The following is a 16632-nucleotide window of genomic DNA, read 5'->3' as shown; positions in this document are numbered from 1 at the left end:
AGATTGAATAGGCTGGACTTGTTTTCCTTGGAACAGAGGGGTGAACTTATTGAGGTGTATAAAATTATGAGAGGCCTAGATAGAGTGGATAGGAAGGACCTATTCCCCTTGGCAGAGGGGTCAACAACCAAGAGACATCAATTTAAAGTAATTGGTAAGAGGTTTAGAGGAGATATGACCCAGAGGATGGTGGGAGTCTGGAACTCATTGCCTGAAAAAGGTGGTAGAGGCAGAAACCTCCACCACATTTAAGGAGTGATTGGATGTGCACCTGAAGTGCTGTAACCTGCAGGGCTACGGACCAAGAGCTGGAAAGTGGGATTAGGCAGGAAGCTGCTTGTCGGCCGGCACGGACACGATGAGTCAAAATGGCCTTCTTTAATGCCATAAATTTCTATGATTCTATGAACACAGAGTTCAACAATTTCATATCATAACCTCTGCCCCCAATTTTCCGGACGGCAGCTATTAATGATTCTGATATTCCCATTTACACCTCCTCTAGACCCATCTTTTTTTCCTTTATTTGTCCAATTACCATCTCTTTTTGCTTTGCACTATCATCCCTTTTGTCATTTAATCTCTCCTGCCTTCCACCCTATCACAGACCCTCCCTTTTATTCATTCCTCGCTTCCCTTGCCTTTACTTGCTTAAAACCTGTTACATCTCTAACCTTTTCCAGTTCTGATGAAAGATCAAGAAATGTTAACACTGTTTCTCTCTCCACAGATGCTGCCTGACCAGAGTATTTTCAGCATCTTCTGTTTTTATTTCAGATTTCCAGCACCCACAGTATCTTGCTTTTGTATTAATAGATTATCCCTAATCTCATGAGCCCTAATTTTGTGCAACAACTTCTTGTGTGGAACCTTATGAAAATCAAAATATACAACATCCACTGGCTCTCCCTTATCTCCCCTGCTAGTAACAAACTCAAAAATCTCAGATTTGTCAAACAGTTTCCCTTTCATAAAAAGTGTTGACTCTGCCAAATCACGATGATTTTCTAAGTGCTCTGTTACCACGTCTCTAATAATAGATTCTAGCATTTTCCCTACTACTGATGTCAGGCTAACTACCACAGTTCAATGTTTCCTCTCTTCCTCCTTTCTTGAATAGCGGGGTTACATTTGCTACCTTCCAATCCACGGGTACCGTTCTAGAATCTAGGGAATTCTAGAAGACCAAAACTAATAAGAACATAAGAAATAAGAGCAGGAATAGGCCATTTGGCCCCTCAAGCCTGCTCCACAATTTAAATAAGATCATGGCTGATCTGATCATGGACTCAGCTCCACTTCCCTGCCCGGTCCCCATAACCCTTTATTTCCTTATCGTTCAAAAATCTGTCCATCTCCACGTTAAATATATTGAATGACCCAGCCTCCACAGCTCTGTGGGGCAGAGAATTCCACAGATTTACAACCCTGAGAAAAATGTTCTACTCATCTCAGTTTTAAATGGGCAGCCCCTTAATCGAGGATTATGCCCCCGAGTCTTAATTTCCCCAAGAGTGGAAATTCCTCTCTGCATCCACCTCGTCGAGCCCCCTCATTATCTTATATGTTTCGATAAGATCACCTCTCATTCTTCTGAATTAGTATAGGCCCAACCTACTCAACCTATCTTCATAAGTCAATCCCCTCATCTCCAGAATCAACCGAGTGAACTTTCTCTGAACAGCTTCCAATGCAAGTATATCCCTCCTTAAATACGGAGACCAAAACTGTACACAGTACTCTAGGTGTGGCCTCACCAATACCCTGTACAGTTGTAGCAGGACTTCTCTCCTTTTATACTCCATCCCCCTTGCAATAAAGGCCAACATTCCATTTACCTTTCTGATTACTTGCTATACTTGTATACTAACTTTTTGTGTTTCATGCACAAGGACCCCCAGGTCCCTCTGTATTGCAGCACTTCACAATTTTTATCCATTTAAATTATAATTTGCTTTTCTATTTTTTCTGCCAAAGGGGATAACCTCACATTTTCCCACATTATACTCCATCTGCCAAATTTTTGCCCACTCACCTAGCCTGTCTATATCCCTTTGCAGATTTCTTGTGTCCTCCTCACAATTTGCTCTCCCACCCATCTTTGTATCAACAAACTTGGCTACATTACACTCGGTCCCTTCATCCAAGTCATTAATATAGATTGTAAACAGTTGAGGCCCCAGCACCAATCCCTGCGGCACCCCGCTAGTTCCTGTTTGTCAACCGGAAAATGACCCATTTGCCCCGACTCTCTGTTTTCTGTTAGTTAGCCAATCCTCTATCCATGCTAATATATTACTCCCAACCCTGTGAACTTTTATCATGTGCAGTAACCTTTTATGTGGCACCTTATTGAATGTCTTCTGGAAAACCAAATACACCATATCCACTGGTTCCCTTTATCCACCCTGCTCGTTACATCCTCAAAGAACTCCAGAAAATTTTTCAACATTATTTCCCCCTCTGCTTGATTAAATCATGGCTTTCCAAATGTCCTGCTACTGATTCCTTACTGATTGCCCAACGACAGGTGTTAGGCTAACTGGTCTATAGTTTCCTGCTTTCAGTCTGCCTCCTTTTTTAAATAGGGGCATTAAATAAGAGATAATGCATCCACTATCTCTGCAGCCACATCTTTTAAAATCCTAGGATGTAGGCCATCACTTTTCCCTTGGAGCCCTGGAGCGAATGAAGTGGCTTACATCAAGAATGAATACTAGGCATCTGCATGACTCACTGGTAGCACTCTCGAATTGAAGTCCTAAGATCATGGGTTCAGAGCCCACTCCAGGGACCTGTGCACATAATCTAGGCTGACACTTCTGAGCAGTACTTGCTGCACTATTGGAGTTGCCATCTTTTGGATGAGATGTTAAACCGAGGATCTGTCTGCCACTCAGGTGGACGTAAAAGATCACTATTTGAACAAGAGCAGGAGATTTCTCCCCATGTCCTGGCCAACATTAATCCGTCAACCAACATTTAAAACAGATGATCTGGTGATTTATTTAATTGCTGTTTGAGGGACCTTGCTGTGTTTCCTACATTATAACAGCAACTACACTTCAAAAGTGATTCACTGGCTATAAAACGCTTTGGGATGACCGGAGGTCGTGAGAAGTGCGATATAAATGCAAGTTCTTTAAGGTGGAAAACAACTGACAATTACTTTTTAAAAATTCTAAATCCTAAATAATATGGCATGGCACGTACAGAACATATATAGCAGAATGTACTTTGTAAGGGAGAAACCGCACAAAATCAAAACTAAAGCTACAAACTTTAATAATGGCTGTTTGTATATGAAGGCAGGACTTAAACGATATTATTTAAACATACATACACACACATACAAACAAAGCAGTGTAATGTTTTTATTCATCTGATTGAATGAAGAGGTACTGAAACTCCTTTTAAAGGCCTCCCTTTGTTTCACTACCAAATTAAGCCACTTACTTGTTGCCACATATCCTAGTTGTGGTATGAGCTGCTCATCTAGACATTTCTCACGTCCTGGCACCAATCTCTGGTATTCTGTTCGATGAGGATTTCCATCTACATCCACTAGGAACGGTGGTGGCATGAGATGGGGTGCCTGTTGAGTCTGCTCATCTAAAACAAAATTGTTCCCGTCACGAATTAGTGGCCGATAGTCAGTATGGAAAAACATCTGCTCTGGAATCTGTAAACAAAGCACATTTGTACACTTCTAAATCCATTCAAACAAAGTACCCACTTTCCAAGTTGCTTAACAAGATGCCTTGGTAAGCAATACTATTCTGGTAAATACTGCAAATTTATTTCAACTTGGATTTGCTGATAATCTTATTGGCATACACATTACAGGTGAGAATATTTAAATACATGAAAATCCGCAAGCGTGCTGCAACAAAATGTTGTCCACACCAAATTACCACACTTCATTTTTTATCATTCTTAATGCAATTTACTTAATGCCATTTTTACAGGAACTGCAAATTTGTGACAACTTTTTCTTCTTTCCTACTTTCTATCCTACTCTCTTAAAAGCATCATCATCATCATCATCATAGGTAATCCCTCGCAATCGAGGAAGACTTGCTTCCACTCCTGATGAGTTCTTTGGTGGCTGAACAGTCCAATACGAGAGCCACAGACTCTGTCACAGGTGGGACAGGTTTGCCGCATGCTCTTTCCGCTGCCTGCACTTGATTTCTGCATGCTCTCAGCGTTGAGACTCGAGGTGCTCAGCACCCTCCCGGATGCACTTTCTCCACTTAGGGCGGTCTTTGGCCATGGACTCCCAGGCGTCAGTGGGGATGTCGCACTTTATCAAGGAGGCTTTGAGGGCGTCCTTGTAACATTTCCGCTGCCCAACTTTGGCTCGTTTGCCGTGAAGGAGCTCCACATAGAGCACTTGCTTTGGGAGTCCCGTGTCTGGCATGTGAACTATGTGGCCTGCCCAGCGGAGCTGATCGAATGTGGTCAGTGCTTCAATGCTGGGGATGTTGGCCTGGACGAGGAAGCTAATGTTGGTGTGCCTGTCCTCCCAGGGGATTTGTAGGATCTTGCGGAAACATCGTTGGTGATATTTCTCCAGCGACTTGAGGTGTCTACTGTTCATGGATAAAAGAAGCAAAACAGGATGCAATACGGTCCAAAAGACACCTTGCTTTAGAGGCTATTCCTCATGCTTAAATCTCAAAAAATGTCATGTCCAAAACCCGAGCAGCTACATCTGGTCATTCACGAAGTTCTCTCTCTCTCATCAATCCTGTCCACACCACTCGAACATAAAATTCAAAATCCTTGTTCACAAATCCCTCCAAAGCCTTGCTTCACCTTACAACCCAGCCCTCAACTCTGGGTTCCTGTGCACTCCCTTCTGATATTTTCACGATGTCAGTTTTGAACTCTCTTAGCCCCACCCACTCTTCCACCTTAAGCCTTGTTATTACCTTCCCTGCTTCTAAAGACCTCAACATTTATCTTTTTGTCTGTGCCTTCATTCAAAGTCTCAAACTCCCTCAAAAACAAGAACCCCGACTGATTTTCCCCAGCCCGAATTGAGGGATTGCTGAGCACAATTGCAGCCCAGGTGGAGATCAGTCAATTCAGCAGAAACTGGGAATTGAGCATGTGACAGTCAGCATATATTGTTTAAGATTACACGCCAAGGGGGAGAAATACGGTCGCACCTCTGTTGCGGCGTTGTCCCGGCTGAAGCGGTAAATTCTGCGCCGACAAATCAATTGTGCCTGCCGCCGCAAAATTCATCAACTGGGCCTGGAGTTTGGAGCAGAGCACATCTCTTTTAGGGCGATAGGCCAGCTGAGCAAGCGAAAATCCTGAGCTAAACAGCCGGCCTCAGAGCGCTATAAGAGAGGCCTCATGGGGGGAAAAAAACCTAAAGAAAAAACACCAAAAACATTCCCAGTACATAACTCACACCACCACACCATAAATCGCCAAAAAAAACAATCACACTTACCCGAGGTCGACATTACTTACCTCACCGCAGCCGCCACAGCTTGGAACGGCAGATTCCACAGGCGTTGCCCAGCAGGGTGCAATACGCGCCGTTATGAGTCGGGCGGCAGCCAAAAACTGAGCTGGTGTCACAACCAGGAGCCTTGCACACCGGCTCGCCACTTCTGGACAGTAATGCTCCGCGCCCCCCTCAAAACCGGCACCGAATGTTTCGGCGGGGCGCTGGAAGCTGACCGTCTGCCCGGAAGTGCTTACCGCCAAGATTTCCACCCCACCGGGACACTAACAGGGGCCGCAGAAGACCAAAAATCCAGCCCCAAATGTGTCTTAGGGATACTAGACCAAAGAGGTATACAAAAAAGACATTGGAATGCTCCATACTAGTTCCAGACATTAATGCCTCCACAAAGGTAATCAATATGAATATTCGCATGCCAAAAGAGGAAAGGGTGGAAGAGGGAAGCCAACACTGAAAATTGTTATTTGCATTGGCAACTTAACAATTTGTATTTACATAGCACCTTTAACACAGTAAAACGTCCCAAGGTGCTTCACAGGAGTATTAAGAGATTAAAAATTTGACACAGCCACAAAAGGAGACATTAGGCAGGTGGTCAAAGAGGTAGGTTTTAAAGAGCGTCTTGAAGGAGGAGAGAGGTAGAGAGGCTGAGAGGTTAGCAAGAAATTCCAGAGCTTCGGGCCTTGGCAACAGAAGACACGGCCACCAATGGTTGAGCGATTATAATCAGGGATGCTCAAGAGGACAGAATTAGAGGAGGGCAGATATTTCGGGGGGGGGGGGTGCGGCTGGAGCTTACAGAGACAGAGATAGGGAGGGGCTTAATGGACTTTACACATTTTTTAAGCAGGTGCAAAAGTAAGAAGTGGAATAAGAACTCAGTTTTTGTATTCAATGGTCAAAAAGATTTAATATATAGGGATTATGTTGCTTTTACCTATATTAAGTACAAAAACAGGACTTCCTTTTCTTCCTCTGCTACATACAGCAACTGCAGACTGCCAATTAAAATGACACAAGTAATTGGAAGATCATAAAACAAAGCAACGGCAAAGGCTTACCTTTTCATACAATTTACTGCATCCAAACCCAAATACAAGCAGATGTCCATGTGAGTCTGTGCAGGCAAAGTGCTGGCCATCTGGTGAAAACTTGCAGTCAAATACAGCACCATGACCCTGGCCTTCAATCTGCAGAGGGATCATAGATCAGTGATTTTAACCACTCCATTACACCTACACAACTGGATCTTAAAGTTTAGAAAATAGGACAATCAAAAATTCATTTAGGAGCAATATTCTTATTTAGAATTTCAGGAGTTTCTATTTTAAATGGAAATTGGTCAAACAGATTTGACCCAATTTAACAGCTATGCATTTTCTATTCCAAACAGTAGGCAAATTAAGCAAGAGGCAAGGACACCAAACTTAAACAATAATGTGTCTGCCTAATGCATTGTTATCAATAAACTAACAAATATGATTAATGGTGAGCTAGGCGTTTCTGTGGCCGCAACTGAGACTCCAGGATGGCATGTTGCCTCCCTGGTGCAAGGGTCAATGACGTCTCGGAGCGGGTGCAGGGCATTCTGAAAAGGGAGGGTGAACAGCCAGTTGTCGTGATGCATATAGGTACCAACGATATAGATAAAAAAACGGGATGAGGTCTTACGAGACGAATTTAGGGAGCTCGGAGTTAAATTAAAAAGTAGGACCTCAAAATTGGAATCTCAGGATTGCTACCAGTGCCACGTGCTAGTCGGAGTAGGAATCGCAGGATAGCTCAGATTAGTACGTGGCTTGAGAAATGGTGCAGAAGGGAGGGATTCAAATTCCTGGGACATTGGAACCAGTTCTGGTGGAGGTGGGACCAGTACAAACGGTCTGCACCTGGGCAGGATCGGAACCAATGTCCTAGGGAGAGTGATTGCGAGTGCTGTTGGGGAGGAGTTAAACTAATATGGCAGGGGGATGGGAACCTATGCAGGGGGACAGAGGGAAATAGAAGGGGGGCAGAAGCAAAAGATAGAAAGGAGAATAGTAAAAGTGGAGGGCAGAGAAACCCAAGGCAAAAAGCAAAAAGGGCCACATTACAGCAAGATTCAAAGGGGCAAGTGTGTTAAAAAGACAAGCCTGAAGGCTCTGTGCCTCAATGCGAAGAGTATTCGGAATAAGGTGGATGAATTAACTGCGCAGATAGCAGTTAACGGATACGATGTGATTGGCGTTATGGAGACATGGCTCCAGGGTGACCAAGGCTGGGAACTCAACATCCAAGCGTATTCAGCATTTAGGAAGGATAGACAGAAAGGAAAAGGAGGCGGGGTGGCGTTGCTGGTTAAAGAGGAAATCAATGCAATTTAAGGAAGGACATTAGCCTGGATGATGTGGAATCGGTATGGGTGGAGAAAGGCAGAAAATGATAGTGGGAGTTGTATATAGACCACCAAATAGTAGTAGTGAGGTTGGGGACAGCATCAAACAAGAAATAAGGGATGTGTGCAATAAAGGTACAGCAGTAATCATGGGCGACTTTACATATAAATTGGGCTAACCTAACTTGTAGCAATGCTGCTGAGGAGGATTTCCTGGAGTGTATTAGGGATGGTTTTCGAGACCAATATGTCGAGGAACCAACCAGGGAGCTGGCCATCCTGGACTGGGTGATGTGTAATGAGAAGGGACTAATTAGCAATCTTGTTGTGCGAGGCCCTTTGGGGAAAAGTGACCATAATATGGAAGAATTCCTCATTAAGAAATGGAGAGTGAAAGTTAATTCGGAAACTAGGGTCCTGAACTTAAGGAAAGGTAACTGCGACTGTATGAGGTGTCAATTGGCTGGAATAGACTGGCAGAAGATACTTAAAGGGCTGACGGTGGATAAGCAATGGCAAACATTTAAAGATCACATTGATGAACTTCAGCAATTGTACATCCTGTCTGGAGTAAAAATAAAACTGGGAAGGTGGCTCAACCATGGCTAACAAGGGGAATTAAGGATAGTGTTAAAACCAAGGAAGAGGCATATAAATTGGCTAGAAAAAGCAACAAACTTGAGGACTGGGAGAAATTTAGAATTCAACAGAGGAGGACTAAGAGTTTAATTAAGAAGGGGAAAATAGAGTAGGAGAGGAAGCTTGCAGGGAACATAAAAACTGACTGCAAAAGCTTCTATAATTATGTGAAGAGAAAAAGATTAGTAAAGACAAATGTAGATCCCTTGCAGTTGGATTCAGGTGAATTTATAATGGGGAACAAAGAAATGGCAGACCAATTGAACTAATACTTCGGTTCGGTCTTCACAAAGGAAGATACAAATAACCTTCTAAATCTTCGAGGGGACAGAACTGAAAGATATCCTTATTAGGAGGGAAACTGTGTTAGGGAAATTGATGGGATTAAAGGCCGATAAGTCCCCGGGTCCTGATAGTCTGCATCGCAGAGTACTTAAGGAAGTGGCCCCAGAAATAGTGGATGCATTGGTGATCATTTTCCAACAATTTATCGACTCTGGATCAGTTCCTATAGACTGGAGGGTAGCTAATGTATTGTCACTTTTTTTTTAAAAAGAGGGAGAAAGAAAGCGGGTAATTATAGACCGGTTAGCCTGACATCAGTAGTGGGGAAAATGTTGGAATCAATCATTAAGGATGAAATAGCAGGCCATTTGGAAAGCAGTGACAGGATCGGCCTGAGTCAGCATGGATTTATGAAAGGGAAATCATGCTTGACGAATCTTCCGGAATTTTTTGAGGATGTAACTAGTAGAGTGGACAAGGAAGAACCAGTGGATGTGGTGTATTTGGACTTTCAAAAGGCTTTTGACAAGGTCCCGCACAAGAGGTTGGTGTACAAAATCAAGCGCGTGGTATTGGGGGTAATGTTCTGACGTGGATAGAGAACTGGTTGGCAGACAGGAAGCAGAGAGTCGGGGTAAACTGGTCCTTTTCAGAATGGCAGGCAGTTACTAGTGGGGTGCCACAGGGCTCAGTGCTGGGACCCCAGCTCTTTACAATATACATTAACGATTTGGATGAAGGAATAGAGTGTAATATCTCCAAGTTTGTGGATGACACTAAACTGGGTGGCGGTGTGAGCTGTGAGAAGGACGCTAAGAGGCTGCAGGGTGACTTGGACAGATTAGGTGAGTGGGCAAATACATGGCAGATGCAGTATAATGTGGATAAATGGGAGGTTATCCATTTTGGGGGCAAAAACACAAAGGCAGAATATTATCTGAATGGCGGCAGACTAGAAAAAGGGGAGGTGCAACGAGACTTGGGCGTCATGGTTCATCAGTCACTGAAAGTGGGCACGCAGGTAAAGAAGGCAAATGGTATGTTGGCCTTCATAGCTAGGGGATTTGAATATAGGAGCAGGGAGGTCTTACTGCAGTTGTACAGGGCCTTAGTGAGGTCTCACCTGGAATATTGTGTTCAGTTTTGGTCTCCTAATCTGAGGAAGGACGTTCTTGCTATTGAGGGAGTGCAGCGAAGGTTCACCAGACTGATTCCAGGGATGGCTGGGCTGTCATATGAGGAGAGACTGGATCAACTGGGCCTTTATTCACTGGCATTTAGAAGGATGAGGGGATCTCATAGAAACATCTAAGATTTGGACGGGACTGAACAGGTTCGATGCGGGAAGAATGTTCTCAATGTTGGGGAAGTCCAGAACCAGGGGACACAGTCTTAGGATAAGGGGTAGGCCATTTAGGACTGAGATGAGGAGAAACTTCTTGACTCAGAGTTGCTAACCTGTGGAATTCCTTGCCGCAGAGAGTTGTTAATGCCAGTTCATTGGATATGTTCAAGAGGGAGTTAGATATGGCCCTTACGGTTAAGGGGTTCAAGGGGTATGGAGAGAAAGCAGGAAAGGGGTACTGAAGGAATGATCAGCCATGATCTTATTGAATGGCGGTGCAGGCTTGAAGGGCCGAATGGTCTACTCCTGCACCTATTTTCTATATTTCTATGTACTGTCAGTGAAAAGCAACACAATTTGTTCCTAAGTTGTCATACCACTGGGGCAATTCCAGTAAACCCAAGATACAATATCTTTATGGTGAATTGCTAACTTTTATATACTGGGGGTTATTTTGGGGAAAGGATGAAAACAGAAGCTAAGTTGGAGCTGTGCTAATAAGACACCTCTGTTTAATTATAGCCCTCAAATTTGGGGCTAATTTGTGATTGTCATGATTTAAATGTGCCTGCAGATGCTAAACCAAAGACCTGCACTTTTAGCACTCAAGCGCTGATTAAGAGTATATATACCCTCCACACACACATAGTTCCACAAAAGGTGCAGAGTGCACTGGCTGGCAGTTGCACGTATCAGGATGACTCAGGGAACGAGGAAGAGAGCTCAAAAGGTTCTTGGACATGTCACTGGAGGTTCTGGTGGCGAGGGGAAGGAGGCTGCAGAGGGGAAGGAGGCTGCAGAGGGAAATAATGCAGCGGATGTGGGAAGAAATCGCTGGGGAGGTCACAGCCAGGAGCCCTGCCTCTTGCGCAGGGCTCCAGTTTTGGGAAAAAATTGTCAGGAGTGGTCATTAACTGCATCACCACCAACACCACAATCTCAACACAGTTCATCCATATCAACATCATCATCATAGAGAGTTCCTCGAAGTGAGGATGACTTGCTTCCACGCCAAAAAGGGATGAGTTCACAGGTGTTTCAATGAAGGACCTAATATTCCAGATCCCGAACTACATCCTGAAGGGTGGAAGATGTCTGTGCTTGGATATATATATATATATATATATAAACGTGTGGTGGCCGTTGCACACCAGCCACCACACGGGCTTGACCGAGCTAGGTCTTGGTCCAGCAGCAAGGATTACCGAAGACAACTGGAAACCTGCTCTGCTGCACGGACCTAGTGCGCACACATATCGTAGTGTGGGCTGGCCCGTGCTGCCCCTGGGCCCTCGCCTCTTCTGGGCCCCAGATTCACGCCTCTTCTGGACCCCGGTCATTTCCCTCTACGGACTCTTGCCGTTCCTTCGCCCCTCCTGGTGTGCCTGCCCGCACTGCAATCAGCGACCTGGCTTCGTAGCCGTCGCCCTCCTGCAGCAGCACACGCTGCTCCCTGCAGTGGCACGCTGCCGCACGCTGCTCCCTCCTCAAAGAGCTCAAAGGTTCTTGGGCATGGCACTGGAGGTCCTGGTGGAGAGGGGATGGAGGCCAGAGAGAGAAATAATGCAGCGGATGAGAGGCATAACACACACACACACACGCCAATGAAAAGTTCATCCACCATCTAGCTATACACCAACATTCACACACCCCACACTATTGCATCCTTCATAGGCACTGCTCTCACCTCAGACGCATCTCACAGCTGGCAGTCAACTGCATGAATCAGGATGACTCAGGGACCGAGGGAGAGCTCAAAGGTTCTTGGGCACGGCACTGGAGATCCTGGTGGAGAGGGGATGGAGGCCACAGAGGGAAATAATGCAGCGGATGAGAGGCATAACACACACACACACACACACACACACACACAAAGCCAATGCACTCACACATACAAGCCAATGCACTCTTTCACAATCACCACTATTTCTCTTCTAGCCCAAGATAGCATGTAATAAGCAGCAGCAGGACCTTACCAGGTGACTGGAAGCTCGAGATGACACCCCTTGAGGAGGCAGTGTTGGTGGTGATCAAGAGAGGCATCGCCAGTTCTTTACTTATCCAAATTATTCTGTGGGGACGAAATTGCACAACGCCCCAATCGGGAGCGGTAACCTTCCGGGACGGGGACTTTTATCGCCCGGAAGTCCCGCCCCCGCCATGGAATTGGGCCTACCGCCCCTCAAAGGAAGTGGGAGCGCTGTCTGTAACGCTCCGCTTCCTTTGAGGCTGATGCCAGGGCACTGAATCCAGCACTATGTGGATGCTCTGCATAGCGCTGACACGGTACAATGCACCTCCCCTTCCATGAAAGGGGCGGGGGGGAAACAGCTTTGCACTCAGCATGGTCCTTTGGTGGCCGCCACTGGACAACCAGGGGAGCGCGAGACAAGGCCAGCAGCCTGGCATGCAAGACGGAGGGGCCTGGCTACACAATGGCCATGCTGGGGCCGCCATCATCGAGCCGACCGCCAAAAAAAAGATGGCTGCCCAAGGTGCTGCAGGCCTCCCGTTTAAACAGCGCCCCGAGAGTGGATCTCTGGCAGCTTCCCGAGCTGCGAAGCTGGGGCTGTTATCTTCCCGTGCCAGCCTCACAGTCTGCAGGACAATTTCATTAGTGGGGCGGTAAGGGGTCGGCATGGGGCAGTGAGAGTTCGCCGCACACGTTGACGATGCCAACGCCAGTGGTGTGGCAGCCCAGGTTGCGACGCTGCCAGGTCATCGCCTCCCAAACCGCCGGGGCAATTTCCTGGAAGGCGATGGCGTTCACTCACCTGGGCGACAACTGCTTTGCGCCCCAGGAGATATAAAAAGGGGAAATTTCACCCCCTTGATCTCTAATCCCCCAAACCTATCCTCACTCGCAAGCTCCATATGATCTCATCACACACATCCTCCGACAGTGGCGAGCTGCACCCCAACCCTTCCAGCTTTATCACTGCTCGCAGTAGGAAGATCCAATGCCCCCGAAAGGAACTGGAAAAAAGAGGATGAGCTACCATACTGCCACCCCCCCCATCCACCCACCACCCCAGAGGAAGACGAGGGGGAAGAGGAAAGCGAGGAAGATACACGTCAATCAGGCACCAGCTCAAAGACTGACACCATGCATAACTTGGAGGCTAGTGTAGAACATGAATCTTCAATGGAATGCATCAGGCACTAGTGAGGAGCAGATCTTAAGAGAAGTAGCGGCAGGGATAATGAATGTATTGGGTGTAATTTACCAAAATTCCTTGGATTCTGGAAAAGTCCTAGCAGATTGGAAAACTGCAAATGTAACACCCCTATTTAAAAAAGGCAGACAAAAAGCAGGAAACTATAGAACAGTTAGCCTGACTTCTGTGGTTAGAAAAATGTTGGGAGTCCATTATTAAAGCAGTAGCAGGACATTTGGAAAAGCATAATTCAGTCAGGCAGAGTCAGCATGGATTTATGAAGGGGAAGTCATGTTTGACAAAGTTGCTGAAATTCTTTGAGGATGTAACAAACAGGGTGGATAAAGGGGAACCAGTGGTTGCGGTGTATTTGGACTTCCAGAAGGCATTTGACAAGGTGCTGCTCAAGATAAAAGTTCACAGGGTTGGAGGTAATAGAAACATAGAAACATAGAAAATAGGTGCAGGGGTAGGCCATTCGGCCCTTCGAGCCTGCACCGCCATTCAATGAGTTCATGGCTGAACATTCAACTTCAGTACCCCATTCCTGCTTTCTCGCCATACCCCTTGATCCCCCTAGTAGTAAGGACTACATCTAACTCCTTTTTGAATATATTTAGTGAATTGGCCTCGACAACTTTCTGTGCTAGAGAATTCCACAGGTTCACCACTCTCTGGGTGAAGAAGTTTCTCCTCATCTCGGTCCTAAATGGCTTACCCCTTATCCTTAGACTGTGACCCCTGGTTCTGGGCTTCCCCAACATTGGGAACATTCTTCCTGCATCTAACCTGTCTAAACCCGTCAGAATTTTAAACGTTTCTATGAGGTCCCCTCTCATTCTTCTGAACTCCAGTGAATACAAGCCCACTTGATCCAGTCTTTCTTGATATGTCAGTCCCACCATCCCGGGAATCAATCTGGTGAACCTTCGCTGCACTCCCTCAATAGCAAGAATGTACTTCCTCAAGTTAGGAGACCAAAACTGTACACAATACTCCAGGTGTGGCCTCACCAAGGCCCTGTACAACTCTAGTAACCACCTCCCTGCCCCTGTACTCAAATCCCCTCGCTATGAAGGCCAACATGCCATTTGCTTTCTTCACCGCCTGCTGTACCTGCATGCCAACCTTCAATGACTGATGTACCATGACACCCAGGTCTCATTCACCTCCCCTTTTCCTAATCTGTCACCATTCAGATAATAGTCTGTCTCTCTGTTTTTACCACCAAAGTGGATAACCTCACATTTATCCACATTATACTTCATCTGCCATGCATTTGCCCACTCACCTAACCTATCCAAGTCACTCTGCAGCCTCATAGCATCCTCCTCGCAGCTCACACTGCCACCCAACTTAGTGTCATCCACAAATTTGGAGATACTACATTTAATCCCCTCGTCTAAATCATTAATGTACAATGTAAACAGCTGGGGCCCCAGCACAGAACCTTGCGGTACCCCACTAGTCACTGCCTGCCATTCTGAAAAGTACCCATTTACTCCTACTCTTTGCTTCCTGTCTGCCAACCAGTTCTCAATCCACATCAGCACACTACCCCCAATCCCATGTGCTTTAACTTTGCACATTAATCTCTTGTGTGGGACCTTGTCGAAAGCCTTCTGAAAGTCGAAATACACCACATCAACTGGTTCTCCCTTGTCCACTCTACTGGAAACATTCTCAAAAAATTCCAGAAGATTTGTCAAGCATGATTTCCCTTTCACAAATCCATGCTGACTTGGACCTATCATGTCACCTCTTTCCAAATGCGCTGCTATGACATCCTTAATAATTGATTCCATCATTTTACCCACTACCGATGTCAAGGCTGATCGGTCTATAATTCCGTGTTTTCTCTCTCCCTCCTTTTTTAAAAAGTGAGGTTACCCTCCACTCCATAGGAACTGATCCCGAGTCTATGGAATGTTGGAAAATGACTGTCAATGCATCCGCTATTTCCAAGGCCACGTCCTTAAGTAATCTGGGATGCAGACCATCAGGCCCTGGGGATTTATCGGCCTTCAATCCCATCGATTTCCCCAACACAATTTCCCGACTAATAAGGATTTCCCTCAGTTCCTCCTTCTTACTCAACCCTCTGACCACTTTTATATCCGGAAGGTTGTTTGTGTCCTCCTTAGTGAACCAAAGTATTTGTTCAATTGGTCTGCCATTTCTTTGTTCCCCATTATGACTTCCCCTGATTCTGACTGCAGGGGACCTACGTTTGTCTTTACTAACTTTTTTCTCTTTACATATCTATAGAAGCTTTTGCAGTCTGTCTTAATGTTCCCTGCAAGCTTCCTCTCGTACTCTATTGTCCCTGCCCTAATCAAACCCTTTGTCCTCCTCTGCCGAGTTCTAAATTTCTCCCAGTCCCCGGTTTCGCTGCTATTTCTGGGCAATTTGTATGCCACTTCCTTGACTTTAATACTGTCCCTGATTTCCCTTGATAGCCATGGTTGAGTCACCTTCCCTTTTTTATTTTTACGCCAGACAGGGATGTAAAATTGTATTTTATCCATGCGGTCTCTAAATGTCTGCCATTGCCCATCCACTTTCAAACCCCTTAAGTATCATTTGCAAATTCATGTCTCATACCTTCAAAGTTACCCTTCTTTAAGTTCTGGACCATGGTCTCTGAATTAACTGTTTCATTCTCCATCCTAATGTAGAATTCCACCATATTATGGCCACTCTTCCCCAAGGGGCCTCGCACAACGAGATTGCTAATTAATCCTCTCTCATTACACAACATCCAGTCTAAGATGGCCTCCTCCCTAGTTGGTTCCTCAACATATTGGTCGAGAAAACCATCCCTTATGCACTCCAGGAAATCCTCCTCCACCGTATTGCTTCCAGTTTGGTTAGCCCAATCTATATGCATATTAAAGTCACCCATGATAACTGCTGCACCTTTATTGCATGCACCCCTAATTTCCTGTTTGATGCCCTCCCCAACATCACTACTATTGTTTGGAGGTCTGTACACAACTCCCACTAACATTTTTTGCATGGATAGAGGATTGACTAACTAATAGAAAACTGAGAGTCGGGATAAATGGTTCATTCTCAGGTTGACAATCAGTAACTAGTGGGGTGCCGCTGGGATCATTGCTGGGACCCCAACTATTTACAATCTATATTAACGACTTGGATGAAGGGACCGAGTGTAACATAGCCAAGTTTGTTGACGATACAAAGATGGGAGGAAAAGCAATGTGTGAGGACACAAAAAACCTACAAAAGGACATACACAGGCTAATTGAGTGGACAAAAATTGGCAGATGGAATATAATGTTGGAAAGTGTGAGGGTATGCACATTGGCAGAAAAAAAAA

The 16632-nt window shown here is 45.5% G+C and overlaps 1 protein-coding gene across 1 annotated transcript in view; it reads right to left on the bottom strand.

Moving 5' to 3' along the window:
* Nucleotides 1–16632, bottom strand: part of LOC139276211 (bromodomain and WD repeat-containing protein 1-like) — a 145838-nt gene that overhangs the window by 88552 nt on the left and 40654 nt on the right. The window contains exons 16-17 of the mRNA XM_070893847.1: nt 6550–6678; nt 3457–3682 (exon numbers count right to left, since the gene is read on the bottom strand). Coding sequence (XP_070749948.1) covers nt 3457–3682; nt 6550–6678 — 355 coding nt within the window. The remainder of the gene's footprint in view (nt 1–3456; nt 3683–6549; nt 6679–16632) is intronic.

The sequence above is a fragment of the Pristiophorus japonicus genome, chromosome 11 (genome assembly GCF_044704955.1).
Source record: "Pristiophorus japonicus isolate sPriJap1 chromosome 11, sPriJap1.hap1, whole genome shotgun sequence".
NCBI classification, from domain to species: Eukaryota; Metazoa; Chordata; class Chondrichthyes; family Pristiophoridae; genus Pristiophorus; species Pristiophorus japonicus.
The sequence above is the reverse complement of the archived record's forward strand: the minus strand, read 5'-3'. Positions and strand labels throughout refer to the sequence as shown.